The sequence below is a fragment of the Gopherus evgoodei genome, chromosome 6, assembly GCF_007399415.2.
Source record: "Gopherus evgoodei ecotype Sinaloan lineage chromosome 6, rGopEvg1_v1.p, whole genome shotgun sequence".
In the NCBI taxonomy this organism is placed as follows: Eukaryota; Metazoa; Chordata; order Testudines; family Testudinidae; genus Gopherus; species Gopherus evgoodei.
The window spans coordinates 40,221,431-40,234,995 of record NC_044327.1 but is presented as its reverse complement, the minus strand read 5'-3'; the positions used below and the strand labels follow the sequence as shown (position 1 = coordinate 40,234,995).

At 41.3% G+C, this 13,565-nt stretch overlaps 1 protein-coding gene across 1 annotated transcript in view; it reads right to left on the bottom strand.

Moving 5' to 3' along the window:
* Positions 1–1,599: 1,599 nt before the first annotated feature.
* Positions 1,600–13,565, bottom strand: part of TRPM3 (transient receptor potential cation channel subfamily M member 3) — a 602,605-nt gene continuing 590,639 nt past the window's right edge. Inside the window, 1 exon segment of the mRNA XM_030566807.1 lies at positions 1,600–8,910. Coding sequence (XP_030422667.1) covers positions 7,464–8,910 — 1,447 coding nt within the window. The 3' untranslated portion in view covers positions 1,600–7,463.

The following is a 13,565-nucleotide window of genomic DNA, read 5'->3' as shown; positions in this document are numbered from 1 at the left end:
GACACAATCTGTTCCATTGTCCTAGTGTTCTTCCAGTTAGGAAGCTTTTCCTGAGATTTTATCTAAATCTGCTATGCTGTAGTTTGAATCCATTGCCTAGTGTCATGCCCTCAGTGGCAAAAGAGAACAACTTTTTTATAGTAGCCTTTCAAGTATCTGAAGACTGCTATCATATTCTCTCTCCTCACCCCCATCTCCTCTTTTCCAAACTAAACATACCCAGTTCCTTCAGCCTTTGCTCATAGGGCTTGCATTCCATCTTTGTTGCTTCCCTCTGGATCCTTTCCAGTTTCTCTATATCCTTTCCATACATTGGTGGCCAATGTATTGGCCTCAACTCTGTGTAAGCTTGAAAGCTCAGCTCTTTTACTAATAGAAGTTAGTCCAATAGGAGACATTACCTCACTCCTCTTCATTTACTGTGTCTATAATATGTGGGTGTCATAAACAGATAGTTAAGGGTTAATGCCTCTTTTACCTGAAAAGGGTTAAGAAGCTCAGTAAACCTGGCTGATACCTGACCAGAGGACCAATAAGGGGACAAGATACTTTCAAATCTTGGTGGAGGGAAGTCTTTGTTTGTGCTCTTTTTTTGGGTGTTGTTCGCTCTTGGGACTAAGAGGGACCAGACGTCAATCCAGGCTCTCCAAATCTTTCTGAATCAGTCTCTCCTGTTTCAAAATTGTAAGTAATAGCCAGGCAAGGTGGATTAGTCTTATTTTTGTTTTCTCAACCAGTAAATGTTCCTTTTTTGCTGAGAGGATTTTACCTCTGCTTGCTGTAACTTTGAACCTAAGGCTAGAAGGGGTTCCTCTGGGCTATCTGAATCTGATTACCCTGTAAAGTATTTTCCATCCTGATTTTACAGAGATGATTTTTTACTTTTCTTTCTTTAATTAAAAGCTTTCTTTTTAAGATCCTGATTGATTTTTCCTTGTTTTAAGATCCAAGGGGATTGGATCTGGACTCACCAGGGATTGGTGGGGGAGGAAGGAGGGGGGATGGTTAATTTCTCCTTGTTTTAAGATCGAAGGGGTTTGGATCCGTGTTCACCAGGAAATTGGTGAAGCCTCTCAAGGCTTCCCAGGGAGGGGAAGGTTTTGTGAGGGACAAGAAGTGATCCAGACACTGAAATTTCTGGATGGTGGCAGAGTTACCAGATCTAAGCTAGTAATTAAACTTAGAAGTGTCCATGCAGGTCCCCACATTTGTACCCTAAAGTTCAGAGTGGGGAAGGAAACTTGACAGTGGGCTATATGTAAAACTAGTTCTATCTGTGTCAGGGCACCTAACAGAGTTTGAACTAATAAAGAACAGCTGGACCTAAAAGCTGGATTTTAAAAAATCGAGTTGACCAGGAACCAGAAGTGGTTGTGAGAACTATTAAACCAGTCTGATTTTTTTTTATTACATCTATAAAATGCTGTGAGGGAGAATACTTCTGTTTTAAAATTAGTCTTAGCTAGAACTGAAGTAAAACAATCAGATTTTATTTGGAGTAAGGCAGCTGCCACTTGCATCATGGTCCCGTGATGTTGAAAACAGATGGCGGCAAATAAATGCACTGGAAAGCTGTAGAAATGTTTTGAATTACATCCTTTTTTATTGCAAAACATTTGTTACAGAAATTTCAGAAAGTTCTACTGCAGTAACAGCCAACTTCTGCTTTTTCATTATATATCTAACCACATAGTCTAAAAGTGCATTGTGAATCCAGTAGACCTTTTAAAAAGTAGTTTTCCCTAGTTATATATATATTTGAATAAATCAAAATTCAGAACTATCATATTTATATGAATTCATTTAAAAATGACATTTTAATTGTTTCCTCCTCCTTTTATAAATGTTTGGTATAACAATTACAAATGATAACCCAGATACTACATCATTACATAGTTATTAGTACAGTAATATTGCAAACACTGTTCCAGACAGCACTAGCAGCATATAGACTCTCCTCAGATAAGACAGCTGCAGGGGTGGAAGGAGGACATACCTTTAATACAGGTAACTGTTGTGCACGCATATTGTCATATTTCGTAGCCATTTACCCCCTACTACCATATAAACAAAAGTTACCATTTTCTACCAGCAGCAGCAATATCATAAGCAATCATTTTCCTCAAGAGCCTTTTGAAGTAAGAACTTGGTGGAACCTTGTTCAAAATGAAAGTGCAGCAGATAACTAGGTTTCACAGTCTATCTGAACTGAAGTTAGGCCGGCCCAGTGGCTCATTCAGTAGACTGCCTGCTGGAAACCTGGTTAAGGACAATGTGTGTAATGGCTAGAAGTGATGTAAAGTTGGAAGTTCAGGGCCCAATTCTGCTCTCTCTTATTCTGCAGTGAATACACAGTAAGGCCACTGATGTAGACTTCCTGCAGATTTACACCGGTGTAACAAAGATCAGAATCTACCCAATAATCTATCTTGGAAAGGGGAAGGATGGAACATGCTGTATTGCTCTCCAAAATGCCACTATAGTTGGCTATAAAGCAACATAACAGTCATGGGAGTGGAGAGGGTCACTCCTTTCACGTGCAGGGGTTGTGTTGTGATGTATTCATTTATGCCAGAGAGGAAAGGAGGGTAAATTCTAATGTACAGCAATGAAGGAACTTATTAGCTAACTATAACTCCCCACCCCTGCCATATGCTTTACTTTTGCCCTCCCTCCCTCCCTCTTTGGAATGTGCTCTTGGTTATGTGAGATTGGTGAGGGAGAACTCATGCTACAATACCCTTAGGCTCCTTTCTTAGGAAAAAATATTAACTTAGCTGTCTTATAATAAATGTCTCAAATGGGCTGATTTGTGCAAAAATGCAATTTTTGTTTTCCTTTTTCTCTTTGTTGTTGCGGGGGAGGGGGAAGAATTCATAATCATCACAATCCCCACTTTGGAAATCCAAGAATGACCACCTCATATTTTCCTTACTCTTGGTTGTTGAATCCCCTTAAAGTGATAGCCTGAGCAAATACAAGAAGACTTTTTTTCTTGTTTTAAACAAATAGTTTAAAGAGAGATTTTTTATTTTCAGTGAGCTCCGTCCAAATTTGTAAATTGATAACTTTTGCTTTCAAGAGAACAGGCCTGGTTCCAACTGCAGAAATTAGACCAGTGGTTCTCAACTTATTACACGTTGTGGGCCGTATATGTGGCCCACAATGTGTTACCTGGGCTGCAGGGGCCAGGTGGCAGGGCAGCTGCAGCGACTCTTGCTGTGCGAGACCAGGCAGCTGCCCGCCCCGGACCCTGTGGGGCTGGGTGGCTGCCCTGACCCCAGACCCCTGCCATGTGGTGCGGGCTGGCTGCCCAGGACCACAGAGCTCGTGGGGTCAGCCAGGGGCTCCCGACCTGCTGTGCTGAGCAGCGGGGCAGCAGGGCACCAGAGACCCTGGCACATGGGATGGCCTCTACCACATAGCTGAGCTGGGCCTGGCCGCAGCTGTGCGCTAATTGGTCTGCGTGCGGCCTGCAGGCTGCCGGTTCAGAACTGTTGAATTAGACTGATGCCCTGTTCTGTGAATGGCACTTATTTTACTGTTGTTCAAACTTGGCAGACATGCTTTACTTTTGCATTTTCCAGGTGCCAGACAGTTTTTAAGAAAGAAATATTCTACTTCTCTTACAAATATTACATCTCAAGTCACCCCCACCCTAACAAAATCATTCATCCCATCCATATACACAGATTCATTTTCACTAGAAGTCTTTAAATCAGCATTAATTATCTGGAGTCTAGAGCGATTTTGCGATGTGGATTAATGAGCCTTTTCTCACTGGTGGTTATGTTTTAGCAATTTGTACCTCACTGCCATTAGTTACCAGACAGGTGTGCCAAGAACAGTAATGAAACACCTTATCTTTTCCAAAGTAGAGAACTAAATGTCTCAGCACTGCTGTAGGTTCACACCTTTTGTTTAGTACTTCAATTTCTTGACATCTTGAAGTGCAGTTTACAAAAAATTAAAAATCTATTTAGTTTGCTTAAAGATTTAACATAAAAAAATCATGTTTTTGGACTTTTACATTAAATTCCTAACTGGATTCGTCATTACAGGCAGGCAATAATAAAATGTTTTTAGTAGTCCCAAGAAGTTTATGGAACAATGCATGCATTTTCATTGACACAAAAAAAGACTGGACTTTAAGGAAGAGAAACTAGTTCAGTCATATCACATTGTTGTGAAAGAATAATATGCTATAATCCAATATCTAGGACAAGTGTACACCCAACTATAGAATAGCATCACTTAAACAGAACAGATTACTATATGAAAATATTTATAAAATACTGTACACTGCTTCCTTAATTGGCCAGCATATGTAAACAAACAGCTAAGTCAACTGAGTTTCAAAATATTATTTAAAGTTCATTTATCTTATCTTTTGCATAACATGCCAGTTCATCTTTCACACTATCACAACTCACCAATCACAGCTCACAGTGGCTCATTAGAGACTTATACATCAGCTCATACAAACATTTACAGTGGCGCTGTACAGAAGGACGTGTGAAACATACAACAGTTACAGATTGTGACCACAAATGCATAATCCATATGTATGCTAACAACTTGGATAGTGGAATTTAATGTTCAGTGCAACATGTGCTATTTTATTGAATGTTACAGATTTAAAAGTATGACTTTATAATGTAATGTTAAAGCTGCCCTGTAACATTCACTATATGATCACATGTCAAAACCATACTGGAGTATACATGGGCTATATATATATTTAATAAGATATCATTCAATACATAATATATCATATGGCACAAGCTATAGTTATAAGATGAGGAAGGCTGAGTTATTTTTTATCTCTGCTAAAGAAGTTATAACAACCGGTACCATTCATCTTTGAGAGGGGGGCAAAATCCTCATCCCACTGATGTTAACAAGTGAAGAAAAATAAAATACTCTACCATCCATCATAATACATGCTATAGAAACCTTATTTTAGGTAAATGGGAAACATTCAGGAACAGTTTTGACATTATTGAATTATACTTTTTTATAGTGGAATTTATATATATTGGCAGTTAAAAGAGGTAACTAAAGTGTCCTGGTTCAGCACATCTGGAGTTTATGTTCCAGGTCAATAAAGTGCTGTATTCTAATTATTTTACTGCTCCTGGATTGGGAAACCCCTTTACCCCAACAAACTAACAATGAATCACCCAGAGGGGATCTCCACACCTTGTGTGTCAAATTAATTCTTCTTGTATAGGCTAATCATATTGATGAAGGTGGAAAAGTCTATGAATAGTTTCAGAAAACATCCTTAAATTAAAGCAATAAAGAAAAAGGCTAATTTAGAGAAACCTTAGGAACAAACTGATACAAAACTTGGCACATTTGAAGCAGACTGTTAAACAAAAATGGCATTGTCCTGGGAAAGCTGTTTAACAATCAGCCCATCACAAGCACACTTTGTAATTCACTAAGTGACAGGTCAGAAATTGTACCCTTGATCAGCGACACATGACAGAAAAGCAGTACATGGACCTCAAGGCAATCAAGTAAACACAGTATGTGGATCAAGCTGAGCCTAGCTCGCAGAAGGACTGATTTAACAAAGTACGAAAAGAAAATAATTAGTGCACTAACAAATAATACATTTTGTATTTTAAAGTCAATATGTTGCATTTGTTTATTTCACCAACTTTCCCTAAAGTGAGTCATTGCTCACCATTCTTCCCCACTCTCATTGCCTCTTCTCGTGGGTCAGATATTTAATTTTGAGGTTGGGCTTTGTTGCCTATCACTCAGATGCCCCTGGGATGAATGCCTAGCGATAAATTAGGCTGAGACTTTCAAAGATGCCTCTTGACTTTCATGGCCAACTCCCACTAAAATTAATGGGCATGCCCCATAGGTAACTCTGAAAATCCCACCCATGTTAACATTAATAATAAAGGACCTGGATCCACAGGTATGGTAGGTTTTTTTAGAGGTTGTTTTATTTTTTTAAACAAATGGTCACAGCTTCCAAACTTCTCAAGATTAAGTTCCCCCCCCTAAAATGATGTGAAATTGTGATAAAATTACTACTTTTAAGGCTCCATTTATATGACCAAGAGATGGCTATCATAAGGGTATGAAACACCTTATTAACACCATAAACAAGATTTTGCACTCAGATGTATAGGACGTATTACTGCTGACTTCATTTGGGGTCCCATACACACAATTGAGGGCAGAACTTTTATTAAAATGCATGTTGTGGTTTGTTCTATCTTGCTCTTTAATGGAAGCATACTTGCAACTAATGACTTTTGCTGTTAACACATAACAGCTTTCACTTTGGTGCTTTAGCTTACCTCTAAAATCTTTTTTATTGTTTTGAGATACTTTGCCATTTTCCATTAAACAAGGGTAATCTGAAATCAGACTGCTTGATAAATTTTGTATGGTATGTTTTGAGTGTTCAGATACAACTGTCTCAATAAGTAAAATGTTAATGCTTGTGTTGGGTTAATGATGTGAAAAATCAGCAGCTTGACAATAAGAAAAACATGGTAGCAATTTGGGAGGGCAGAAAACAATACAAGAAATGGAAATGTTGCAAAGAACAGTGAAAATATCACTCCTGATCTGTTGAGCATCTCAGCCCATTATTCTTACTGTTCCATGACATCATTTAATTTATTGAGACAATATATTGATGACAAATGTGGTAAAAAAATAAATATATACTATTCCACTTAATTACATTCATCCTGAGCTTGGCTCAACTGTACCACAATGCCTGTTTAGTACAGGAAACCACCTGACAAATTTTTTTTTTTTTTTTTTTTTTACATAGTCCTCCTTCATTTACATTGCAATACAAAAAGCAGTTCTTTTTCCTTTCCCATCTTGAAAATATAAACACTTTGTGGCACCAGAATTCAATACAAAAAGAGACAGGTGAACTATATGATTGTTGCCTTGTTTATCTTCACAATGATTAGTTGCCGCAGTGGGGGAGCTTTAGGCTTTGCTTACAGCTTGTTTCTATAGACTACAATGATGCTCTTCCTCAGTCATTGCAATGATGGAACTGATGTAAAAAGAAATCAGTTTAGAGTGTCTCATTTGTTGGCTTTTCTTTTTGCCAATTTAGCCCTGTGTCCTAGAAACTCATGAATAATTACCAGAAATCCTAGGATGTCTTCTAGTAAAAGGCAGATTTCTGAACCTACTCAAGGCTTCGTGAGGATGTTTTTTTTCTTTTCTTTCTATTTTTTTTATTTAAGTGTTTATAAAGCTTCCCTCCCTCCCTCTTTCCTTAAGTGCAAATATCAACTCGGTCAGAATCCAGTAACTCAGTGTGCGACAATGAGATTAACAAAATGCTAACCTGACTAGTGACAGACTCTGACGTTAGTTGACATATCACGGTGTGAGGTTATTTTATTCTGCTAAGGAAAATGGACTGGAGAGCAGATGACTCTCAGACCTCCTGTTATGCATGTCTAGCTGTGCTTGCTTTCAAAGCTAGGGAAAGCACCTGTTCTAGACAGTCTTCTCATAGACAAGTTGTCTCCTCTACTCTCCGGCCTGGATGACTTACTCCTCTGGAACGGATTTCGTGGGCCCATTGTGTTACGCTGTCTGTCAAGTTTATCACTGATAGAATAGCTTTTCCTTGTGTGTGCATACAACATGCTGGATTCATCTGCTGAGTAACTGTTGGCCCTCTCTATTTTTGGAAGCGGTATGTTGTTGGTCAGTGTTCTTGCTGTGCTGCTCTCTTGAGGAGATAAGGAAGCCCCCTTTTTGTCTTTGGCCTCAATATCCTCATTATCAGAGCTTGGGTGACTTAGCTCTGCTTCTCTCTCCGGGTGGCAGCATCCCAAGTCCTCCACTTTGTCTCCATGATTTCCAGGAAAACTGGATCTTTCTGCAATATTCTGGGGAGCACTGACACACCTGGTATCTATGCAGTCTGTAATACTTGTGTACTCTGCTGTTTTGACTGGCACCCCAAGGTTGCTAAAATAGCTCCGAGAAGGAGAGAACATAAAACTATGAGACTTCACGATTGGGGTTTCCTCCAGAATAAATGGGGTAGTAGCAAGATAGCGACTGCTTTTAGATCGCTCTAAGGTCTGATACAATGGAGGGTCTGAATCCCAGAGGTTTTGGCTATCTGTGCTATGTGAATAGTCTGAAGAAAACACTCTTGTTTCCATTGTAGAGGTTTCCTCACAATCAATGCTCCTGCCAGAAATTCTGTCACTAGGAGTACTGCTAATATACACACTGTTTGCCAGAACAGAAGAGGCTATTTGAGCCTGCAGAGATGGGTCTCTGGTACCAAGTATATTAATTGAACTGTCGAGAGGTTCTATACCAGAATGCAACTCATCCATGGCAGAAACATAAATATCTATGCAAGACGAAGGCCTTCTGGAGTCTGGGACAATTGACAAAGTGCTTGTAGGGGCTAACGGTACTTTTGCTTCTTTTGATACAGAGTGCGAGCTACTCGCTCGATGCAGGCTCGCAGACTTTTCTTTAAAAATATTTTCCAACCTTTCTAACCCACATTTGTCCTTCATATTCACTGCATAGAAAGAGTGGCTTCGCAAGCGAGGCGTGACGGTAGGAGAGGTTGGGGACATTGATTCCTCTCCTGCAGGATCTATACTCTCTTGAAGCTTGTAAGTGTTCCCTTCCTGGCTATTGAAGCTACTCTGTCTCACAATGTAGGCTGCATCTGTGCAGTCTGAGGAGGTTCTAGAGTGTACCTTAGTAGTTTCCCCTCTCTCTATACCAGTCAGCTTGTCTAAGGCTGCAGCCATTTGTCCTATCATATCCTCCAGCTGAGCAAGCCTGACATCTACAGTCTGAAGTGAAGCCTTCATACAATGTTCTCGTTCGTTCACCTCCTCCAGGCGCATGGCCATGTTCTCTACCCTTCAAAAGAAGAATGCATGGGTTATATTCAGGGGAGTGATTATTGGGGTCCATTTATTAACCTGCCAAAATGTATAGGAACAAATAGGGCTTAAAAAGTCCAGGTCAAATCCTCTGTTCTATTCTAATTTTTATACCACCTCATCTGCTGTAAAGCACAGTTAAGGATGGATTAAGTGGCCAATATGAGTCCCCTTTTATAGCAAACTGCAGTATTGGTGTAGAACCAGAATAAACATTCGATGCTACCCACTTGTAGGCCTTGATGTAGAGCAATGGCAGGAGAAATGAGGTGGTGCTCTGCTCTGGCAATCCCCAGCTGCCAGAAATGCTGCTTTGGGTGCTGTTGCAGATGGGCAAAAGTTAGGGGCAGCGATGAAGTTGCTATAAATTGTGCCATAGGCCAACCTGGGTTATGGCTGGCTCCAAGATTAAGGCTGTGTGTGTGAAAGTGGAATACAACCCACTTTTGCCCCTGTCCCTCCTTGGGTTTTTGCTAAGTAGAATTTATATAGGTCTAAGGATCTAGTCTAATTGCTTTGCAGTTTATTTTTAGCTGATGAGATAAAATGACTGTTTTATCAGTTATCTTTAAATACTTTCGTAGATTCAATACAATAGATTGATACATAGGTGCTGACTTCTCCTCTGCCCGGTGGGTGCTTGACACCCCCCCTATTCCCACCCCTTTCCCTCCCCATTCTACCGCCTTCCCCAAGTCCCCGCCCCTGCCCCACCTCCTCCCCTGAGTTCACCATGTCCCCACTCCTCTCCTTCCCTCCTGGAAAGTCCTAAGCGCTGCCAAACAGATGTTAGGTGGCGGAGCAGCAGGAAGCACTGGGAGGGGAGCGGGTACGCGACATGTTGGGAAACTGGAGAGAAGGAGGTGAGACCTTGGCTGCCCGTGGGTGCCGAGCACCCGCTAATTTTTCCCTGGGTGCTCCATCCCCGGAGCACCCACGGACTCGGCCTCTGTGGATCCATAGAAAATAGAGGTGGAAAACACTGCATAAATGGGGTCTGGATTGCACCCCAGTTTAATGGGAATGCAGAGAGGGCAACATTTTAGTTTCAGAAGTCTTATCTGAAAGAGCAACAAACAGTAAACTGTTCAGTATTATATGTATCAGACTTGGAAAGACGAATGGCTAAACAAACACTGCTGAGATTTGAAGCTGTGGTTTGGAGGAACATCACTCTTCTCAAGTTGTTTTTTGACCACTAAACCACCCCTTGTAGTCAAAGGAAACAAAAATGTTTGGAGCAAAATGCCTAACCCACTTCAAGCACAAGATATAATAGAGAATTTTCAAACTACCAATTCCTATTGGAATCCAGGAGAATTTTGCCATGTAATTTAACACAAAGTTCTGGTTTTAAAATGCAAGTTTTATATACTTCTTAGCCAATGACTGACTGCACTAGCACATGTTCAACCTTTAAAATAACTGTTCTATGATGACATATCTAACTTTGAAATTTAGGGATACAGACGGTACTGAACTAGTGGTGATCCCATTGAGGTCCAGGGGAATTTTGCCATTGATTTTAATGGAGGGCTCTGGAATGAAGCATGCAATTAGAGTCAGTTTGTAGACAGCCAGTGTATGGTAAGGCGGGGTGAGTTGTGCCTCTTTGTTTTAGGGAGTAGCCTGGTGTTCTTCTCTCTGATTGTTTAGGTTCTTATGTGTTATTGTTCTGAATTCTAGGAAATAAAATAGCATTACGTTGCAGCCTTCCGACAAGGGTATTTATGTTTTTGTATGATTTCTGTGTGTGTATGCTGATGCATAACAGTAGGGACCATATCTGAATACATATTGTGCACCAGTTAATACATTCTGGTCCCAGTCTTGATTGGAGCCTTTGGATGCTACAGTCAGAGACAATGCATGTGAGGGGGGAGCACATGCCCTCCCCCCAGATTTCGGCTTTCTATTTAGCTAACTGCCTGGAGTCACTGGCTCAAGCCACCTGGTGTTGTTGCTCACTTCCCCAAATGTTCCTCTGCTCCCCGCAGGGGGTGGGGCGCATCTCCTCTTAGAGTATTATTGAGGACGTTCATTCATTCATTCCCCATAACTAGCCTGCCTGCACCTATGGCATGTAACTATTGTCCTTTCTCAAGCTAGGCCACAGAACAGACTGCGTAAACCCAAAATGTTAAGAAGCAAAGGCATCAATCCTGAATGAGGTGTACAGCACATGTGAGCAATGATGCTCAACAGAGTCTGACTGGGGAGGCTGTCAGGGGCCTGATCCTGAGCCATCTAGCCTATGTGCAAGTCAGGACAGCAGATCTGACTTACACCACTAGCATACAGTCCTGTAGGGATTTTACACTACTGTAGGACTGGGCATAGCAGAGTTCTGCTGTGCCACTCATATGCCCCCCTCCCCCTCACGCTAGGGGTTGGAGAGGGAGAAGCGGCTTATTCAGGAGGTGGTAGAGATGCATTCTTTCTGCTTCCTCCTGGGAGAGAGTTCACTAACTCACGAGGAATTTTCCACAGGCCTCTCTAGCTGATTCACAGCCACTTTATGGCACACAAAGTAGATTTAGTGGACTTGACAACCTTGCCTATAATTTAAGTTTGTAATGGATGTAATGCTCTATGTATTCTGCTATAGAATAATGACGAGGTACTGTGCCAGAAAAGTGAGAGGGTGTGTAAGAACATACAGCTTCAGTGTCCTGCCACCTGTTAACGATTTCTGTTGAGATGGCGCTGAATTATTTAGCTTGGATCTGGAGCGAGTTTTGAACATTCCTCAGTTTGGGGAAAGAGTAGAGGGATTTGATTTATGTTTCTTGATCAAAACAATTGGCTAGAGTCTGGGTCCTGATCCAAACTTTCCCCATGTTCAATATAGCTGGGAATGGACTGGGGCAGATCTGTGGTTCTTGTTCAAAAATGTCTTTTATCTAAGATATTACAATAAGTATCTAGGCACTTCAAATATTTAATGTATTTATCCTCACAACACCCCTGTGAGGAAGAAAATTACTGTCATGTCCATTTTACAGATAGGGAATTGAGGCACAGAAAAGCTATGTGACTCGCGAAAAAGTCAAAGTCTGTGGTAGAGCTGAGATGACACCTGGGTCTTCTATGTTCTGTGTTAGTCCCAAACCACTGGACTATCCTCCCTCTTTAATGTATTTTCATAAAAGTGTGTTGTTTGAGAATACAGTTCTCAGCCAGGAATGCAGATGGTTAAGGGGATATACGATATGCTAGTCCTATTCTTGGCTGGATTTACTTTCAAAGCTGAAATAAAACTAAAATATGTTTCTATGCTGGTAGAAAGCACTTTTCTAATCTGGTTGCATCAGATGTAGTGCTGTGAGGATGCAGCACAAATGGAAGAGAATTTCTTCTTGAAATGAATTCACAACCATCACTCTCTTTGTCTCTTTAAGAAATGCTTAACCAAAAAGAATTAAAGAGTTTTCATTGGCTCATATGAATTAGTTATGAATAGACTGACTGGATGTTGGCCTGAAATATTTATTGAGAACAATGCCTTGAGTCAATAGACATGATCTGTGATGGGGAGCTCAAACTTAACTAAATTGCTCAGATGCAGTGGTTATTAGGGCTACATAAACATCCATTTAAACAGAGCGAGAAGAGAGAGATCTGAGAACTATGTTGGGAATTTGCCAGGAACCTGAGGCTGCACAGAATTTACATAAAATGGAGTTGATTGCAGTTACCTTCATCTTTAATAGAGAGAGAGAGTGAGTCCATAAACTCTATGGGTGAAATTCTGGTCCCACTGAAGTAAATGGCAAAACTCCCATTCCACTCCACAGGTCCAGACATCCAGTGCTCTTGACCACTCTAAATGGGCTACGTCTCAGTGCTAACGTTACAGGTTGCCTTAAAGAACTCAATAACTACATTGGACCTCCAGGTTATATTTTGACCACCTGTGTTTCAGGGCTATGATTTAAAAAACTCGGATATAAGAAGAATGCATAGATTTGTTATTTTCTAGCTGAGCTGGTTAAATGTTTCATAGTTTCAAAATCTGGATGAAAATTTGTAGTAAAAAAATTTGAACATTTTCCAACCAGCTGCAGTTTCTAGGCTGTGAAGAATAATTTAAAAAGTAGCCTCAAGCAGTTCCCTTAGCAAGGAGAAGAAGAAAGAGTAGCAATAGTAACAGGAACACATTTAAAGATGCATACTATATAGAACATGGATGGGCAAACTTTTTGGCCTGAGGGCCACATCTGGGTATGGAAATTGTATGGGGGGCCATGAATGCTCATGAAATTGGGGTTGGGGTGCAGAAGTGTGGGAGAGGTTCAGAGTGTGGGAGGGGGCTCTAGGCTGGGGCAGGGAATTTGGGGATGGTGGGGAGGTGAGGGCTTCGGCTGGAGGTGCAGGTTCTGGGGTGGGGCTGGGGATGAGCAGTTTGGGGTGCAGGAGAGTGCTCTGGGCTGGGGACAAGTGGTTCAGAGGCAGGGAGGGGATCAGGGCAGAGGTGAAGGGGGTGGGGCCCGGGAGGAGGTCAGGGGTACAGGCTCTGGATGGCGCTTACCTCAAGCAGCTCCGGAAGCAGCAGCATGTCCCTCCTCCAGCTCTGCACACTGCCCTTCAGCTGGCCAATAGGAACTTCAGGGTGGCGCTTGGGGTGGAGGA